Source organism: Pipra filicauda, unplaced genomic scaffold (assembly GCF_003945595.2).
Source record: "Pipra filicauda isolate LSUMZ 115617 unplaced genomic scaffold, ASM394559v2 scaffold133_size2016399_pilon, whole genome shotgun sequence".
Classification (NCBI taxonomy): Eukaryota; Metazoa; Chordata; class Aves; order Passeriformes; family Pipridae; genus Pipra; species Pipra filicauda.
Genome location: NW_024103807.1, coordinates 464,825 through 485,603, shown reverse-complemented (window position 1 = coordinate 485,603; position 20,779 = coordinate 464,825). Strand labels below are relative to the sequence as shown.

The 20,779-nt window shown below is 39.6% G+C and overlaps 1 protein-coding gene across 2 annotated transcripts; it reads right to left on the bottom strand.

Annotated features, from left to right (window-relative positions):
* Positions 1-9,299: 9,299 nt before the first annotated feature.
* Positions 9,300-19,267, bottom strand: LOC113987148 (astacin-like metalloendopeptidase). 2 transcript variants are annotated; one of them, XM_027719600.1, is made up of 13 exons: positions 19,173-19,267; positions 18,930-18,954; positions 16,866-16,882; positions 16,455-16,479; positions 15,541-15,612; positions 14,398-14,532; positions 13,645-13,762; positions 12,751-12,929; positions 12,541-12,625; positions 12,010-12,137; positions 11,158-11,273; positions 10,520-10,749; positions 9,300-9,568 (listed from the first exon to the last, which is right to left on the bottom strand). In XM_027719600.1, exons 1-13 carry the CDS (start codon positions 19,239-19,241, stop codon positions 9,538-9,540), a joined length of 1,230 nt encoding a protein of 409 aa, XP_027575401.1. In that variant the 5' UTR covers positions 19,242-19,267; the 3' UTR covers positions 9,300-9,537. The 2 variants fall into 2 exon arrangements, with proteins under 2 accessions (XP_027575401.1, XP_027575400.1); XM_027719599.1 differs by having other exon boundaries at positions 9,300-9,572; positions 10,524-10,749; positions 19,173-19,259.
* Between the last annotated feature and the right edge of the window lie 1,512 nt (positions 19,268-20,779).

Below are 20,779 nucleotides of genomic sequence, written 5' to 3'. Positions count from 1 at the left end.
GAATCTTGCAGTAAGATGGGTTCTCTCTCTGGAAAAAGACAAGGTGGATCTCATCAGCAAAAACTGGTGTGTTCCTACATGTCTAGGATAAGAATACACAAGTTCTGAACTTACAGAATATATTACAGAGAGAAATTGCTCCTGCAGCATGGAATAATTAATAAACCAATTAAAAGAAGTGAAATTATGCATTTGTATAGAGAACAAAAAAATCTTGGCAACATGCCCAGTTCTGCTGTATATATGTGAGATTCATAAACAGTGCTTTCATTAAACCGACATAATCCCCCCAAATGACTAGAGGAGACAGTTAGTATCTCAACTGAAATATTAGAAGAAGAAGGGATTTTGATCAAGGATAAAAAAAAAAAAATTTATCTACTCTATAACAGTGCTGATATTACTCTCTGATGCTTTTGTTGCCAAAATTTCCAATGTGAAATAATGAACTCCAAATCATATTATACACGAAGAAAATAAATTTTCAGTTCCTGGACACTATTCTGTATCCTGAGACTACTTCAGGCATTCTTAACTCTAAGAATCTTTCACCCAATCGTGCTTTCACTACACCTTTTGTTTGAAGCACAACTACCAGATTCTGTCCCTATTTCATCACATTGCTTCTTCTCGGAATGGTTGAGGTTGAAAGGGATCTCTGGGGACCACCAGGGCCGATCCCTCTGCTCAAGCAGGATCACCTACACCTGGTTGCACAGGACTGTGTCCAGACTGTTTTTAAATATCTCCAAGGATAGTGACTCCACAACCTCTTTGGGCAATCTGTGCACAGTCGTTCTCATGGAAAATGACTTATTGAGTAAGCCCTGAGTTACTCAGTAACTTCAAATTCTTTCTTCTGCCTTCTGCAGTAATTCTTTCACCATGGCCATGAGAACTTCAAGACGTTGCTAATGTCGGATTCCACGCTAGGGAAGTGGATTTCTGAATTGCACAGAAACAGATTAAATTAGCAGTACTGGACAGAAATGAGGAATTCAATCACCTAGGAAGCCACGTCTTCAGTGGAAACCTTCCCTGATATTCTGTATTTCCCACATAACCATCAAGAACAAAAGTGTTTCCAGACACCAGCAATCTATAGATTTCACTGAAGCTTGTTAAAACCTGTGAAAATTTATTATTGTACGTAGAACGACATCTGCCCATGGCCAATATTTACAGAATCTGCTTTACACTTGTACAGCTACCTTTGCCTTGATTATCTCAAAGCACTTTAAAAGAAAGCTCCTTTAGCCTCGCAGCACCTTGTAATGAAGGAAATGTAGAATTTACAAGTAGGGGGAAAAAAATGACACAGTCATCCTAGAACTAAATGCCTAAATATCACAACTTGAATTTACATTTAATTTAAAAAGTGTTAAATATGTGTGTAACTGATACTGACTTCAAAGGAACCAGAAGACAATTTATAGCCTTTCAAAAAAGTATTTCTATTTCACCATATAAATTCATAAGTGCCTAATTTTAAACAACACGTTTCTAGGTTAAAGAGAGGTTGACTGTCGTCTTTAGGAAGTATATGGAGAAAAATCTTACCTCTTAGGGTACCTTTCATCAAACTGTCCCAAAAGACTTCATGGGATAAACAGATTTTACTGGAATGAAGATCTCTGCAGTGTACAGTGCCAAATCTCTCCTAGCCTAAAGGAACTTTCCAAAAGTCTGGAAGATGAAGTGAAGGGAGAAGGCTGTACTCTACTGAAACTGCTGAAACTGAAGGGAAACTCTAGGTCAGCAGAATGTAATTACTAGAGCTGGGTAAGAAGTGGAAAAAAATATACTAATAGTCATTAGAGAGGAAAAAAAAAGGCTTACTTTAAAGTGTAAAAATAAATTTAAATGTGAAAGGATAAATAGCCCCAAAATATATGTTTGAATGTGATTATTCACACTTTATATTCTAAATGGGAAATATGTGGAAAATACATTGCAGAAACCATACTATTTAGGCATTGTACTACTTAGGCACTGAATTAATGCTAGAGTTTGAATCATGAATATCCACAACAAATTGTTCATGAAATATTCACACAGGGAAAACATTTTTAAAATAAATTTACAAATTCAGGCAATAAAATAATGTGAGAATTTTCTGAACATTTTGTGAACAGAAGAAAGAAAATAATGTACTGTTAAAATTATCCACCAGAAATAACCTCTTATTTTGTTATTACTGACTAGTTTGACAAGAGTAACAAAAACTTTAATGGAACTGAGTATTTACATTTCATTGTACAATTTATTTGAATGGGAGCATTTAAGGATTTCAAAATTGCTGTAACTTGCATGTCTATCTCATTTTACACAGCTGTTTCAGACAAATTACTACCACACTTGTCCTAAATATTGTTCTGTGGGGAGAAGAACTGTATATCCTGCAGGAAGGGGATGTTTTTTTCTGTTTTGAAAACCACTTGAATGCTATTATAAGTATTAGAATAGATTTTCTCACAGGTAAGTTGGGGTAAGATATTTTGCGAAATCTAAATGTAGGCCATCCTAACAGAAAATGGTAGAAACAGAATCAGATAAGAGACTTCAGACCAAAGCAAATTAAGAATACATGTAGTTTTGCAAAGATATTTATTGGTAACTCCATTTTAATTTGCAGAATATAACATAAAAGATTTTGGGGCAATACCGAAGGATTTGGGGGTGAGTTTAAATAGATCATTGCCCCTCTTTTGTTTACACTATGTTTTATAAATATTTATTCTCAAACCAAACAATGCTGTGTATTCATTTCTCAGGTCTAGTGTATCATGTAAATATCCAACATGTGCAGATGCTAGAAAGAAACATTACTAGCAGTTAGACTGAAACACTGAACTGGAGTATTGTCCATCACCTGAGATCTTAGCATTGCTTAGATACAAAAACCAATTCCAAATTTCTGTTTAAAATTGCATGTATTTTGGCTAAAAATAATGAAGATGCCTCCTGAAACCAAGCCAAAGAGGAATATGAATCCCAGTGTATCAAACATGCCTAGTGCTATATCTGCCAAAATATCTTGCCAAGTACTGTGGAAAGAGGTAGGATCAAAACCAGATCAGATTTAATGGGCTACTTATTTTGTTTCTAAAATATATCAATGGTTTTACTGCCTGTAAAAATTAAGACTAGCTTTCGTTTAGAAAGGTATATTTTATGCTCTCTTGCACAGCTGCATCGCTGTGAACAGCTGTTTTACTTCCAAGAGATTAAAAGAATTACACTTGGGAGTAACCACAGGATCCATTCTTTCTCCCTTTGGGGCATTCAATATTGCACTTCCTGTGAAAGAGTCATGTTTCAGATTCTGATAATATATCTCAAATCTAACTTGTAATACCTTACATGAATGAGGTTTTGGGGTCCCATACAGCTTTGCATGTTCCTGTAAGAGCTTCTCCTTTTATCTCCTTACACTCCTCTCAAATAATATAACCTTGAGTTTGCAGTCAAAATGTAATGTTGAATGTGCGTTTACATAAGCCAGGCCCATCAACTACCCCTAACTTAATACTTCTGCTCCACAGGCCTACGCCCTTATCCCCTTTTACTCTAAGTGGTAATTTGCAAATGTGATAAATTACATCTAAATATATTAGGAAATCGAATTAGCAACACTCACGTGCAGTTGACAAGTGGATCTATATAAGCTAGCGAAGGCAAAGACAATGAAGAACCATTGAGACTTAGAAGCTGAGGGCTTTCAGCCAGTTTTGGATTGCTTACTGATAAAAAATTATTTCTGAATTTCCATAAGGAGATGCTCATGCATCTTCCTAAAACGCGTAAGATTTTTAACTCTTTTTGGCTAAACTCAATAGAAAACTTCTCCAAGATTGCCATATGCAAGAACAATTAAACATATAACAAATGGAAGCTTGAAAGTCAACTGAAAATAATTATAAACATGTAATCTCCCTGTGTGAATGTTCTCTCTGATTATATTTCTTTCAGTTTAAATAGATTATGCACAGGCAGTGTGACTAGATTAAATCATTACAACCCTATAACACAATGATGCAAAAGGTAATAGCTATAGATTAAAAGCATCAGGAAAGATGTTTTAGAAGATAGTTATATAATGGAAGTACCAAGACAGGGGACTGGAAAGAAAAGCTAAAGATTCTACCAACAAGTGGCTTAGCATAGAAGAATCAAAACAAATAAAATTTACAGGGGCACAAAATGCCAGCAACACAAGGCAGCAGCAAGATCACTGTGGAAACAGGCATAGCCTGTTGGTGTTCACGTATTAACTCTAAATGCAGGTAGAGCACTCAGCTGCCATAAAAAATAACTCCTATCATATAGTTACTGCCTAAAACAAAGACTCATAGCTCTGGCCTGTAATTCAGACTGAAGTTTGAGAAAGATAGAAAGCATTATAATTAATCAAAGAGCTACCTAAGCATTCTCATGAGATTTAAGAGCTTTTATTTTGTAGATGGTTTAGCAGTTCTATGTTCATGAGTCTCTGCAGTACTTGCTGCCTAGTTACCTTGGGACCCACTGCAGAACCATCCTAAGTCTGTCCTAAATCACCTGCTACTTAAGAAACAGCAACCTTCTCAATACTATTTATTTCCTGCTCTCAAATCCCTGGGAGCACTGAGACCTTAATTAACCTGATCAGCCTCACCTGGGAACTCCCTCCAAACCTTCCACGCATGAGCACAGGAGCCTCATGACCAGAGACTCATTTAGTCTCTGGTTCAGCTACGTGGTAGGTGTATCCTTCTCCAGTGCTGTCACAACTGTGCCTCTACTTGGCCATGGACCTTATTTATCCTGGCCTGCAGACCAATTTCCCAGCTTGACCTTGGACTTGTCACTGTGAACTTTCCTGGTGATCATGGGCCTGTGTCTGAGCATTCCTTCTGATACCAACTTTACCATTTTCCTGAAAGAGATGTAAGACAGTCAAGTTTTGGCAACATTCATTTTGCCTACTAATGACAAATAAAAATACTTTATTTTCATTTCCATTGTGAGGTCTGTCCCCCTTATGTCCATCCCTTTATTTAAAAGGACAGGTACTCACTAAAGACATAGAGAGACGTTACTGTTCAATGAACTTCTGCATGTGCTTTTAGCTGTAACCATTTTCTTAGATTCTCCCACTCAAGGATGATACCAATTGCTTTGAAGCTAGAATGAGATACAGAATAGTTGTTATGAATGACTGTATCAGCTGCAGTTGAAAGGAGAAAGGGAAGGTTGTGGTTGTTGGTGCCTTTTTTTCTTTCGAGTGTTCAAAGTAGTCAAAAAAGACAGACTAAAAGTTACTACCTTTCTACAAAGCAAAAAAAAAGTTACGCCTCTTATAAAATAATAATGTGAAAGATATTTGTAAAGAAATTTTCCTTCTCAACACAGAAAGCCTGCAAGTCAATAGAAGAACTTCTGCTCAACCAAGCTAAAATTCTTTCAGATGTATCACCAATGTATGCATCAGTTTCTACAAGAGATAAAAAGTCAATAGGAAGATTGTGAAGAAAGTGGGGTATAACATCAAGTGAAAATATAATCTATATATAGTAAAATTGCAAATAGTGCTGCTGATATTCCTCCACTGCTGGGCTTGTCCTGCTTGTTGCTGGGGAGAGGTAGGGAGAATCTGGCTGAGGCTGATGCTTCAGTTTGGGTATCCTGCTGTCCAGGACCTGAATGTAGCTCTGCAGCCAGCGGCCATGGGAGCTCAAGGGAACCTGTGCTGGTCCTGTCAGGCCTTGTCCCCAGGCCAGCCTGCATCTTGTCCAGCCCCACCTGTGACTGTCTGCTGCCTTGGCACCTTAGCTCCCCTGCCTGAGTCCATGTAGGTGTCTGTGCCTTCTGTGTGTAGCACAGGGGAGCCAGAACCTCTCTGCATGCATCTCCTCTCTCTGTGGAGACCCCATGATGAGCTCGAGGAGCGGGGAGGATGGGATGTGAACAAGGACAGGCAGTGGGGTGGGCAAAGAACTCCGGGACAGAAAGGAGCAGAGGGTATATGTGAGGGGTCTCACTCTCTCTGCATTGTTGCTGCCAGCATGGACAGTGTGGTAGGATGGTGCACAGCCCAGGCAGCCCACATCTGCCTCAGGACTCTGAACACACAGACCCCAGTGGGGCATCTGGGGTTCAAGGTGAGAGTAGAATTGCCCCAAGACTGCATAGAGCTTAATGAAGAAGAGTTCAAACCATGAGGGGGAAACACGCTGAAATAAGCATGGGAATTACAGCCTTCTGCCTCCCTACAGGAAAACCCCTTCATGTTCAAAAAACCTGTTTGTCATTGCTGAAAGGATACATCTTTATTCCTGCTGGGGTAACAGGAAAAAGGAATGGCACACTTGCTGACACGAGTGCAGGATCTTCCACTGACAAATCACCTGTGCTGTTGCCTGAATGGAGTATAGAACCCTGTGGTCATGCCATAAACACTGCATTCCACCATAATCCTCCTGGGTGCAGTGTCATGGGAATTATGTCTCTTGTTATCAATACAGGCTGTTCTTGTAACCCTTGTTTGGCTGCTTCTTTCTGTGCTTTCTTGCACGTGCACATTTCCATCTCCACAGCATTCCTGGCAATCTTTGTATTTCATTCCACAAGGACTGGCTTGGCTGGATTGCTATGGATGTAGTCTGGGGGAAGAGCTGGTGTCCTAAAAGATGTTCTGCTACATCTCTGGGAGCTTTTGCATATGTGAAGGTTTCCACATTCCTAAAGTGTATTTGATCCAGAAGTCCCAGCTTCATACCCCTTGGATAGCACCCCAGAAATATAAACCTGCACAGGAGCCTCACAATATGCCTGGTGCTCTGTCCTGCCACTGTAGCTTCAGGCTAGGATTGCCCATTACTGTCCCAGAGGAGACTGTGCACATGCATATGGGTCTGGGACAATCCCAGCTGTGATTTTTGATGCTGCTCTCCCTGCTGAAGTACTACCTTGCTCAGCAGGTGTTTTCTTCAGCAAGATGGTGTCTCTGAAGATGATGTTTCTACATTATCTGATGTTTCTTCTAGGATGAGGAAGAAGATGCAGATATGACCATATGTTTGTGTGTGTAAGTGTGACAATGAGTGGAGCTACAACTGGACCCACTCAAGGGTAGCCTCTTGAAGCCATCCCTAGGCTGACACTCAGTGGTAGTCCTGCAACCCTATCTGTAGCGTAGTGCATGTCTCTAGAGCTGGAGGGAAACCCCCATCTGCATGAGAGAAAGGTTACACTTGTGCTATGGGGCAATAGGTAGAGATATGATCCTGCTGAACAGGGTGGCTTCTACCTTCAGGTTGAAATTAAACTGAGGGGCTTATGTGGTCACAGCAGAAGGATGTTGGAGTCCTCAGGCTAGAAACGGTTTTCAGACACAGACAGACAGGCTGCCTAGTACTGCTGTTCCTGTACCCTCTAGCTGATGGCCAAGAACCCAGGTGACGTGGAATCAGTGACTGTCCTGGGCTGCCCACAATATCCTGAGCTGCTGGTATCTGTGGAGTGTTGTCCTGGGGCAATTGAGTAGTCACATCCTCAGGCTGAACCTTGGCTCTGTCTCTGTGACCAGCTTTAGCCCTGTCCTGCGCAGTAAGAATCAAACTAACTCCACAGAGGCCTGGACTTTGTTGAATGCCTCTTGGCAGGGAAGTGTTTTTTCTTTCAGTAGAATTAGAAGGGGAAACTTCAGGCTCTTAACATCCACTGGGTTTAATTTTTTCTTGACGCAGATTGCTTAATTTCCCTTAGAAAGAAAACCTCTTAATTATTTTAGCAATTTTAGCAATACAGAGATGACCACAGCTTTATTAATTTCTCAGCCATTGCCAACAATATTTCAGAATTCTTACTGAAATCATTATTCCTCCTTCAAGGGTAAGTATCTAATTCACCTGAAACTTCCTTTTCTTCACCCTGTCGAACATTTTAATCACATCTGAAATCCCTCTTCAAAAAAAAGTGCTAGGATATTGGTCCTCACCAACTGGCTTTGTGGTATTATTTCCTCCATTTTGTTTTGTAGGAGCTCAAGAATCACAACTGGCCAATTTTTTTCTCTAGAACTGCATTTTTAACAACATTTCAGAAGGGCTACTCCTTTTATGATGTGCTGATAGCAACACTTGATTGCTCAGAGTAACTAGAACAACATATCAGAAGCTGAACCCATCCTGCAATGTCTGAAGAACAGAAGAAATGCCTCTTCTAAAGCAGACTCAAATTGTTCAGAGGCATTTGCACAGCAATTGTGGATAAGGAACCAATTTTCAATGGAATTAAAATTTCTCTACCATCAAGAACTGACTGATTCTTCATCATGCAGTATAGATATAGACAGGACTTTGAGGAAATTCTTTCAGATTAAATATATTTGGTGCCTCCTTTAACAAAATAAAAAAAATCAATAATTTTTCATTTGCCATGTACATTTTACTCTGAGATTCAAATTCATTTCCCACAATTCTTTTCTGAAAATGTATTTCTATAGGAAAAATTCCCAGGTTTCTACTGTTTCCGGGGAAAAACTTTAAGGGTATTTCCTTTTTTCAACCTTAAAAATACAAGTATTAAATGCCCATGTTAGTCATATGTTTAACTATCTGTCTATGCTGTGGATTAAAATAGCAGCCTATTTTGCTCAGATCTGTTACAGGCTTGTCTTGGTCAAGAGAATGTAATTTTAAAAGTGTAATTGCAGGCAAAGGACTCTCCAGGATTTCTGACACTTGCAGCCCTCTGTCCTCCTTATGAGATCAGAAGAGAGAGCTTAGCTTCTTCCCTGACAAAAAATTTCTTCCCTGAACGTATGTGTGAACTCTGGGAGCCTTATCTGGTCCACCTCTCATCCTCTGATAAGCTTAATCATCTCTGTGGACCAAAAATGGCTTGTGGCTAAAGAAGCACCCTTAGATGTTCTCTGTCTACCAAAACTATACAAGGAAAACTGCAATGGGAAGCACCAGTCCTTTACTGGGAATAGATTTGTCTTGTCCATCTTTCTGGCGTTTTAAGGATGTAATGGAATTGTGAAGAGAAATGTCATTTTTGGAAGCTTAAATGTTAGGCTGGGATAAGAGTCTGTGTGGAAGACCTTTTCATGCTGAAGACCGTGAAGACCACAAAATGAATTTTTAAAGTTTGAAGCTGGTCTCTTCATCCAACTAACTGAACTCATGATGATGTCAGTGGTATACTTAAGAGATATCCCTAGGGCTGAATGAGGGGGGCTGGTAGTGTGTTGGATAGTGCTTTTGACTGGATGTGACTTCTGGAAAACAGAAATAGAAACTTTTTTTTAAATTAAGCTTTTTATTCAATTGTTAAATAGAAAGAGGTAATAACTTAACTGTGCAGACAAAAGGAGGAGTATAAAAGATGTATAGAATTTGTACATTTATATGGCTTGGGGAATAAACTTTCTCCAGAAGATGAAAACTTTGATTCTTAATGGAATTAAATTTCATACTGATCCAAGCCTGGATAGAAGCAAAGTAGGAAACATAATTTCAATATTCACAGAATAGGTTCTTCATTAAGTCAGTTGTGGATGCTAGACCTTCTTTGATTACTCACTGTAAGGAAAATGAGAGAATATTTAGCTTTTCTGAACAAACTGTAGCATCTCTAAAATACATGCATGCTAAATCACATTTTATCTGGCAACTAAGATTGTTTCATGTTTGTGGACACATCAAAGTGGAATGAGTTTTTTTATTCTTCTTTCCTTCCATAGCTACAGTGGACAGAAATAGATACCACATAAAGACAATGCAAAACTGCTAGTTTGGTTTGGATATACAGTCAAGTTACTGCATTCCAGTGGATTTATGCAAATTCTATGTGCTTGTTTTTATTCCATGGCAAATACAAGGTCGTGTGATATAGCTGAGCTTTCTTTCGTACTACTGCAAGCTGCACCATTCTACAGTTGCAGTAGGCTACAATTACAAACAGGCATTTCTTTATTCCATGCTAGCTCACAAGCCTGTGGCAACTTCAGTGTATAGTTCTGGCCTTAGTTCTTAATTAAATGGGACTGAAGAAAACATGTTTTAGCTGGATACATTCCAGGGATCCTGATCATAGAAATGCTGCCTCTCTCCTTGCCAGGGGAATGGGTGACTTCACTGTAGGTCTCTGAACTCTGTGATTAAAACCTGCATCTTTTCCAGAGGAACATTATATTTAAATGCTGCATTATGATTTATTCTATTTCCATTGTGCTAGTGATGCAGTAACATTAAACTGATTGCCCATATTGGCACACGTTTTGTAATGGAATATATTTGAGAGGCAAGGGGAACAGTCAATCACCTGGCTAACACCACTTAATCCTGAGTGTGGCCCCATCTGCATGAATGAGCAAATAGTATCAGTATATAACTGATCCATTAAATCAAAAGCAAGGAAGGAAGTGATGGCTCTCGTGGAGAGCAGTTCCTCAGTATTTTTCCTGAGTGAAAAGAAAGGTTGATTTGACATAGACTGTTTTTCTTTGCCATTCTTCCTGTCCTCAGACTTACCAGCAGCAAAGGTGGCTTGGAAACCAGAAGCTGTATAAGCACCATCTGTGATGAATTCTACAAGCATAAGATTACTAGAAGCAACTATGTAATTTGGTATCTTTGATCCACAGGTCTTGTCCATTAGAACTGCAGAAGACTTGCTGGATCCATCATAAACTTTAACATAATCACCCTGACAGCCTCTGGTTTTCTGCAGCTCAAAGGCTTGAAAGTACAGGGAAACCTGGAAGGAAAGAGCAAATCGACCTTTAATATACATATATACTTCTTTCATGGAGCCTCCTTTAAAACAGACTGACTGTAAGCTGCAGCCAAGCACGAACTGGCACTGCTTACCCAGCTTTGCCTCTCATTCCCTGAGGTTGTGGGCTTCAGATCTAATGACTGAATGCTCCCATGCTCAGACAATTTTGTCTTGATTTTGCAAACCTAAGCCCAAAGTATTGAGGTTTTTCAAAATCACAGCTCTGCAGTTGTCTTGGCCTATATCTGGTTTAAGGACATAAGAAGAAGTAGAGACTCTCTCATGGAGAAGATCTTATCTGGGAACTGCTGTGCAGACAAAGCTTGAGGTGCTTAACAGAGAAAGAAATTCAGCCATATTTCAAGACCACTATAAACCTGTGATTACCTTTCTGGATCGGGTTCGGATGAGCCAGACACAGTTGGTGTTATCTGAATAATTTCTTGGGTAGTTGGCAGATTTCAGTGACCCAGAAGTTCCGTCAAGAATAGTGCTGCAACGACCTGAGAAAAAATGTTTGCTTCAGCACCAGGGTTGCAGAAGCTTCCACTAATTTACAAGTACAGTCTTTCAGAATGGATGGCTCTTGGTTGTCTAATCTGCCAGCATTCATTTCAGAGTACTAGTATATCTTGATTAAAATGAAAAATCATCTTGTCCTAATTTTCACATAATGCATCAAAGAGAAAAGTAAAGTAGTGCTTGGAAAAAAGTACTATTTTTTTATTGATTAGCTCTGTAGTTTAGCAGAGGTTGAATTTAAAGAGTTTAAACATACAAATTTAGAATGACAGCTTAAACATTTGAAAACCGGACATGAAATGGTTCCAGTTCAGAGGAGCCTACGACTGTTTTGGTTTAGCTCAGGTCTTAAATACCAACTGCCATGAGGAACAATGATCTCTGGCTCTCTTGGGATCAATAGTTGTCTGCTGAACTGTAAGAAACCAAATTACCCCATTGAAGTATGCAATGTGGTATGCAGTTAGTCCAGCAGTCAGTTGCACAGCAGCCACTTACACCAATAGTGAATGTGTTTTATTTAATTTAGAAGTAGAAACCATTTTCTCACTAATCACAATCTGCCTCCAGCTTCACTTTTGCATTCTCTCCCAGAGTAACCCAAATGGGTACCATGAATTTATGACAATAGTCTCACAGTCTTTGATGAGTAACTGCTGCCTCTGCAACATGCCCGGATCTGAGTTGAAGATCAAAGGGTGGCTTTGAGAAACTTACTGCAGTTGTAAAGTTTGTTGATTTTGGCCACGTCCAAGTTGCTCAGCCCCTGCCTCTGTCCAATATGTACTGATCCATCAGGAATTGGTACAATCGTCGCTTTTCCAGTGGTATTAGTGAATGTGTATCTGAAAAAAAAACACATGAGAAATTATGTTCTCTAAGTACCATATATTCTTTCAGGATTCAATGGCATGCTTTGGAGGGAGAACAAGAACTGTACATAAGCTGTTGCTGTGGCCAGTAGTGCTGTTTAAATAGATTTTATTGAGATGTCCAGCAGTAAGCAGGGTTATTGTCCAGATGCTCTCCTTTGCTCCCAGGCTCAGCAGTTAAGGGCTCCCTAACGGAAAGCTAAGGGATATAAAAGATATCGAATTAATCCTACAGAGAGGCTTGTATGAACTGACTCCTACTGCTTTTCTCGGAAGCGGAATTGGGGAAACTGGTAGTTAGGAGACAGTTATGATAGAAACTAATTCTCATGTAAGATCTGAGCTCCAACAACAGGAATGCCATGCTGCTACTTACGGGCCATAGTGCATTATTGAGGAATAGTCATACGGAAGACCCAGGTTATTGGAGTTTTCAAATTTCTTGAAGTCTGATCTGTCAGCTGCAATATATGATATTGTACTTAGAGTATGCTTCCAACCTTCTCCCATCAGGGAAGAAGGGAAGGCTGGGAGCAATAGGATGTATCTACACCATTTTCTACATTGAAGAGTTCAAAGTACTTACGTGGACTGATGTACTCCCACATGATCTTTACATGCTTATCTCTGTCACTTCGAGAGTGTTCATGCAAAAAGCCCAGAGCGTGCTCCAGTTCATGCTGAATTACTCCTTTCCACAAGCATCCTCCTTTCATCACAGAGACAGTCTGTCCACCTCCTACTCTCCCATAGTTGGACCAGCAGCTGAGAGAGGCATCAGATTATAGGATTTTTATTGTCAGGCAGACAAAGGGGAAGAACAGAGAACCTTGCTTCCCATACCTCTTGTGGGAGTGGAAGGATTCCTTCCTCTCCACTGTGATAGTCAGTCTACAGAGGCAAAACCAATCATGGTGTAGAAAAGAACACAGTATGATCATTGCTAAATCTTCCTGGAAGATTTTCATTAGCACAGAGGCTCCTGACTTCTGACTTTACAGTGACTTTAACTCCCTTGAAATTACAATTTTTTCCAAAATACTGAACACCATATCAGAGCTGAAGCTAAGGTGAATAGCACTTCAAGCTAACAGATGTTGAACAATTTTCTCATAGGCTCCAATTCTGAGCTTGAGAGCCAAATCTGAGGTTCAGAAAACTGTTTATTTCATAGGTTGAAATTGGGTTTACTTGTGCAAAAAGTAATCTATATATGTTGTTCTCAAGTGTGCATTATATCACATAGAAAACGTGAGCTTATTCTTTCCACTTTAATGGTGCTTTTCCATAATTTGCATTACTTCAGTGTCTGCAGTGAGTTTGTGATATACCTGTTGAGCCCTTGCACTAGTGAGGTATCCAAGGAGGATACATTGGCACTGTGATAAAACAAAGGCCTCTCTAAGGTCACACAGAATAACTGTAGTGAAGAATTGAAAAACATTGTAGAAATAACTTGTTAATTTATCATTCAACTCACCCATCGACAGATTTAATGCTGAGGTAATCACGTTCTGTCGTGCGCTTCACAAAATTAATACAAGTCAGTGCTTCAAATTCTGCCATGGCATCATGAATCCCTTTTACGTGGTTCTCCTCTGGAGAAGAAAGGGTTAATTTTAGGTGTCACAGGGGGACAATGGCAAGTGCCATTAAAATCTCACATGTTCTCAAAAACAGGGTAAATGAGGGACAGAAATATTAGCCTAGGCTCTTCCTTATTTTGTATTGCTTAGTACTTAATTTCATTTAAGATATTAACAGCCTGGTACAAGATCCTGTTTATCCAAATATTTGTCCAGATGTATTCTGGTGCCTTTTTTTTTCAACCACTTGTTCTTAGTTATAGTGATGATTGTTGATGTATCTTCTTATTGGACACTTGGAGACCACTATGGCAAGCTGTTCTACTAACGAAGAGCTGGCCATTGAAGCGGCACTGTAATAGGAATGAACCTTATAAAGGCAAGTATTCTGGAAAGTACCATTGGATGGAATGACCATTCTTGTCTCCAATAGAGTAGATCCAAAACATTATAGATGCAAACTTTTCAAAGACATTTGATCTTTTTCTGGTTCAGGTCTTTGTAACTTAAAATTCATCTGTGCTTGCACAGCACAAGTAAATCTTTAGAACTGATTTATTCAACTGTTTGTGTCACCACTATAAGTAGCTTTCTACCTGAATTTTATTGGATAAAATCCACTTTTTATTTTTGAAATTTAAACCCACCATAAGAAGGATCCAAGACATAGGGAACACGAACAATCCCATCACGGGACTGGGGCCAGTTGCAATGGCGACAGTTGATGGCACTGCGACTCCTTCGTGGAACTATGTCACCTTCTTGCAAGTATTGAGAGCTGTCTGTGGTGAGAGAGAGAGGATGGAAACATCTGAGCCATAGGTTGTTGGATGCTTGCTAAGCACACTTGGAAAGCTGTCACTCTCTACTAATCCTCTTTTCCTATTTTTCCCTATGCATCTGTTCCTGGCTAGCATGAGAAACAGGTTATTCAGTTAGATGGACGTTATCTGCCTCCCTAATTTTGCTGTTGTGTCCTTAGCTAAGAGGACATAGAACTGGAAAGATCCAGTTCTGTTGGATGGTGTTGAGACAGGATATGGAATGACTGAAAGCAGTTGTAATAGTGAGAGGGATGTTGTACTTTAGTACTGTTTAATCATCCATCACGTGACACTGAATGAATGGCATCAAATACTTCTCCAGGAAGGGTACTGGACAAAAGCAGGAGGTGTCTACAAGGAAACCCAAGAAGACGAGCAAACCAAAAAGAGAAATGAGTCAGGAGAAAAGTGTAGGCATGTTTGGTGTCTATTTTTACAGACAGTAGTAAAGCTACTTGAATGACTGCTGAAGGGAAAATGTGAGAAAGACAAGCTGATAGATCAGGAAAAGTTTGGAAGGGTCAAGGAACAGCAAGTCTGGAGCAGGGAACATGGAACTGACTGTAGGTCATCCAGGAGTCTGTACTACAAAGCCATATGATGACTGAATGCAAGTGATGCTTGAATTCAAGTAAAAGGCAGTTAAATAACAAAGCATCTAAATATCTGTGTTCACTCTTGAAGTCCAAAGAATGACAAAGATGTTGAAAGCTACAGTTGAAGAAACTGTCTGGATAGATCAGTTGCCTGTACACCTGGTAGCCTCTTCAGTATTGACTCTATAGGTTTGAGTTACTATAGGGCTTCAGCAGTAGTCTCAGTGTCCTGTCTCTGGGTGTCTCTTATGTGATGGTGTGTAAGAAGGGAAAATATTCTCACAGACTGTGGTAAGATATTGTACCTCCCATATCACCCCCAAAAAGCAACAAAGACAGACCCATTATCAACAGGGTTTGGTGGCATTACCTTGGTTAACTTTCAGAATTTTGTTAAAAATAACTTCTTCCTCAACATCAGTCTCTGTAGGCAATGGAGATTCTGTGCAGAAATACAAGAGTATCACTTTCTCATTCCTGGGGAAAATATGAATCTTGACTTTTAACCTGATGATTTTCCAGTGATGCATGACATACTTACATAGCCTATTTAGGGACTGGTAGGGTGTTCACTCATGTAGATATTTGTTCAGTGACACAATCTTGATACCACCCCAGCTGTAGTTATTTTGGCATTAATCAAGTCCCAATAGCCCTTCTTTTTATTTTCCTCTCTCCCTTTTTTTCCCCATAACCGTCACATTTTAAGGCCTCAGACTGCAGTTTGACTTCTGCATACACGACTTACACTCAACCCTACAACATAAGACACCAGAAGCAAAAACAGACGGAGAGCAGTCCTGGTGTTTCCTGCTGGACATGCTGACCTCTTGAAAAACTCTTGAAACCAATGAAATTGGAACTGCATTCCTATTCCATGAGTCATACTGATGTCCCCAGCTAAGCCCAACATCAAGGACTCCTAGGCCTTGCAAGCAAGATCAGCCAACTCTGAGCATTATGCAACAAGCCTTGTCATCAGTAAAAAGCAGAAACACGTGACCTCTATGCTTTCTACAACCTTTGGAAGGGAATTAAACCAGGACATTATTTAAACAGAATTATTTTTAGCAAAAGTAAGAGGTGATGTTTTTAGCAAGGCCAAACAATTGGTCAAAGCCAAGAGACTTTGCTTTGCATTAAATATTGTGGTGAGTGCATTCATTTAAAATTCCTTCCCTAAGGTTAATTTGTGTTAAGCATGTATTATTTTCTGGAGTAACTGAGTGGCTAGCAATCAGGATATCCTCTCATATACGTACTTGTAGATGGAGTAATACATACCATATATATCCTCTTGTGTAGTAACCTGAAAGAATGAAATATTAGTATTATCTCATACTTTATAATATAACATTAAATTAAATAATATAACATATAAAGTATCAACAGTGTCCAGGCCCATTAAATGTGTCTTCCATCAGTGCAGTCTTGAGCTTTTATATACTGTGCCATGTGTAAAGAAGTACCACAGCATGGTAAATAGTCTTCTTTGATATCTTGGCAAATATAGATATCATAAAGGGAAATGTAATCTGAAGTGTGGAATAAGTTTCAGATACATTCTGACACACTGTTGATCTGAGAAGACATTACTCCACTGGTGGAGATACAGGTGGAATACAAGAGTCTTGACCTTATTTTCACGATGTAGAACCCCAAAGTGATCAGAAGAGCTGATTTAGCTGCCCTTACCTCAGTAGGTTCTGTTGCTGCAAAAAGCAAGGAAAAAAAAGACAAACAAGAGGGATAAATTAGATTCTGAATACAACTTCACAGTGTTCAATATTATGGAATTCCTCAGCCATGGGAAGGCCTTTGCTTGGAGGGGAATGGAGTGCACTAACTGATGCGTGGGCACAGAAATTAAATTGATATTCAGAAAAAAAGCTATGAAAATTCCTACTAGATCATGCTGAGGGACAGAATTCTAGTCACTTGCCATCTAAAAATCAACAAAATATTTTTTAAGCTTCAGTGTGGAAAATTACCAAAGAAACCAGGGACAAAAAACCCTCTATATCCCCAGGTTTTTTTGCAACAAATGCAGGCTAACTAGCTCAACAATACCCTCTGGTTTCACAGTGTCCAAGAGTAATGTTACAACGTGAGATGAAGGCTATAATTTAACATGGGAAAATAATCTCAGCTTCTGTATGTACCTGACAGCAGCATGTACCATTCTGAGTCGTAAGGTGTCTTTTTTGATTTTTACCAAATATCAGTTTCTAGATACAAAGTAGAAGTGAAAATCTGACCTGATGTGCAAATTTCTAACTTCACTGTTATAATATCATAAAAGTTTAGAAATTGCAAGGACCTCCAGAGGTCATCGATTTGTCTGCTTTCCCTAAGGCAGAAACAGTTTTATCTATATTATTACTGACCACAGTTTGTTTGACCTGTTCTTAAGTATGATGGATATGCTGCAAGCCTGTCTGCGAATCTCTTCCAGTTTGTCAATATTGCACTCTTCCTTGTCAAAATGTAAAGCAATTGCTTTTTTTCTCCTATTCAACACTGATGGAGAGAACAATCAAGTAAATAGTTCTTATTTCCAAGCCTATCTGTGTTCAAAAAGACTTCAATCTCTTTTTCCAAATTGTTACTTCAGTTACATGGTAAAGCAAGCCCACTGTAATGATTGTGGTTTATTATAGAAAAGTTCAGTCAATTCCCACCAACTGCCTCAGAGAGATCCATGACATCTATAAACATTCTGCAGGGAAGAACATTTCTGAGATGGGTTGACCAGATTCAGAATTTATGCACCCAAGAGGCATTAGATTAATTGAGTAGTCAAAGTTAGTGGAAATTAGGCTCCAGATTCTTAGGCACATACAGACTGCAACTTCTTTTTAAAACCCAAATGAAACACCAGAGAAGGCATCTGCCAACTTGTTGATGAAATGAACATCTGGTGTGATACCGCTTTCAAAATTACACAGCTCACGTTTTCCCTGTACTGTAAATACTGAAAGATGTTTCAAAAGGCACAAAACCCAGTAACAATGGTAAATTAAAACTCATTGCATACATTTGTCCCAGTAACCCTGCAACTTTGAGTCCCAGCAACAGACTACTTTGAACTCAAGTAAACATGTCCCTTGGTCTCTTCTAAATACAATAAGCAGTAATTTTACAACATCCCTTTGTTTCCATGCCATAAATAACAGTTCAAAAGAAGAATTTGTCAGTTTTCTTTAGTCACTTACTTGCTTTGACTATGTCAGGCAAATTTTTCCAAGGTGTCTTCCTCTCACACACATTACCCTCAGTTTCTTGATGTAGTTAAAGTCTACCTACAGGCTCCTTCCCATTGACCTCTGGAGATCTGCAATTATCTCCTTGTATTTTGCAAGTTGCCAGAAGCTAAGCCTGTATTATTTGTTTTCCATCCCAGAGCAAAGCAAAGCTTTCTTTGATGCCTGACATCCTTTTCTCTTACTGCTGCACCAAGGTAGGCAAGAAGGCAAATGAATAGCAGTCTTATTATAACACTCAATTCAATGAAAAGGTAACAAAAAGGCCTATTGAAATTTTATTTTCAAGCCTGTGAAAGCGCATACAAATTAACCTAACAAACCATAACCCAAAAGACTGTGTAAAGCACATCTTTGGGAAAACACATCTGCACCTAGCTCAATAACAAATTATGAAACATGGCCTAATTCAAAAGGTCTGTCTCAGTGCTTTCACATGCTCTCAAAACAAAGTGTGTGATACACAAACAAAAATAGCAGTCTAAATCCTACTTACTTGTTGTGCTGTTTTCATACTTCTCCTGCAAAACCAATAGATAAAAGGCATTATTCTTCTATAGCTCACTAATGCAACAACAGTAGCATCAAAATCAGGCCAAAGGGAGGAACCAAATTATTAGATTGCCTTTATATATTATTATATTACTAATATTTTCTTGCAGGAAATTTATCAAAACAAGTCTTCACAGCTTTGCTTCCAGCTAGAAGACAGAGCACAATTGCATGGAACTGCTCTCACCTGAATAGGAAAGCCCAGGGAAGTGTGAAGCAAAAATGCAGTGAAGACCAGGAACATCTTCAGATCCATTCTGCAATCCTGACAGACCACCAGTGCACGTCCTTCTCTCTGCCTGCTCAGGAGTGCTGCTGCTAGATATACCAGCAGAGCCTGCTCTACCGGGGCTGAAAAATCCTACCCCAGCCAATGGGAATCTCGGCAGGAAGTAAACTTCTTTTGCAGCCTCAAAAACCAGTTTAGCCTCTGGGCATCCCCCAGTGCTGTGCTATTGCTGTCACCGTGATCTGTAGCATCCCTAGTCTTAACACTGTCATTCATGCTGCTCTCTAGAGCTGGATCAGCCTCATGCTTGTGATGCCATGTTCTTCCTCTGCCTCTTGGAAGATCCTACCTGAAGTGTTCAGTTTGACTCTTACCACATAGGAAGCTGTTGTTCCTGGATAACTTTCCAGAGTACTGTATTGTTAGGATTTCAGAGGGTAGGTGACTTTTTACTTTATGTCACTGAAAAGACAGAAGGCCATGACAGTATAGTGTTGCTTTGGAACATACAACACATGGCTACTTGATGAGTTCATGACTGTGTCTTCCCTTTTTTGTTTCCTCCTCTGTGTTTCTTGACGAAACACGCGAACATTTCCTGTGTTCCATTATTTTTGTCAGTCTGACAGTTATAGGTGCCCTGATGGGCTTTGTGACCAGCAGTGAGAGAGGGGGAAAAAACAGCAGCAGTGTAAGCAGCACCTACTCATTTTGAGAATGATTAACAGGTTTGCTGCTTGCTGGAGTGCACTTGTCCAGAAGTAGATGTAGGAAGCAGCGAGCAGAACTGCAGTGAGCAAGAAATGCTTGAGGAGGCAAACCAGCAACCACTGAGCCTCTTGTCACAGAAACCTCTTCTCAGAGCAAAGATCTGCTTAGTGAACCATTTGCTGAAGGTGCTGTAGCTGGGGAATGGTGCTGTGGTCTAGTCTCTGATACACATTTGTTTAGTGTTGAGTACATTTTTCGTGCATGGAGAAGGAAACTGAATTATAAGATGCACTGATTCTCTCTCTAGACCATGCTAGTACCTCAGATACCCTTAGAGAAAGTTTTAAACCCACTCACACTGTTAATCCCTATTTCTGTATTGAATAAGATGTTCTAGCAGTTATCCATGTTGGCAAATGAATCCAGAAGCAGCTTTCCATCTATTTATCTCCAAATCATGCCCAGTCAAGGGTAGGAGTTACGTGGAAATGCAATCTGAATTGTGTTGGAGGGAATTACTCTTTGTTTTAGTGGAGGAAAGCTCACAGTACACACTCCTGACTATTTTAACAAAGTCTGGACAAACAAAGTCCGGGGATAGATTTTTGTCACCCCCACAGGGAGGCAGCATAGAGGGATACTACTTCTCCCTTTCTGTTCCTGCATCCTGGCTGAATTTAGGTATGCCCTAGGCACCGGATAGTAAACAGCAGGGTAGCACATGGTCCTTGTGACCATGAAAGAGCAAAGATCAAGCAGCTATTGTCAGCATGTTAATCCTGCTGACATAGGCAGTTTGTGTGTCCTTTGTGCATATAAATGCTCTCACTAAGCAATGTTATGTGCCTTTTTTT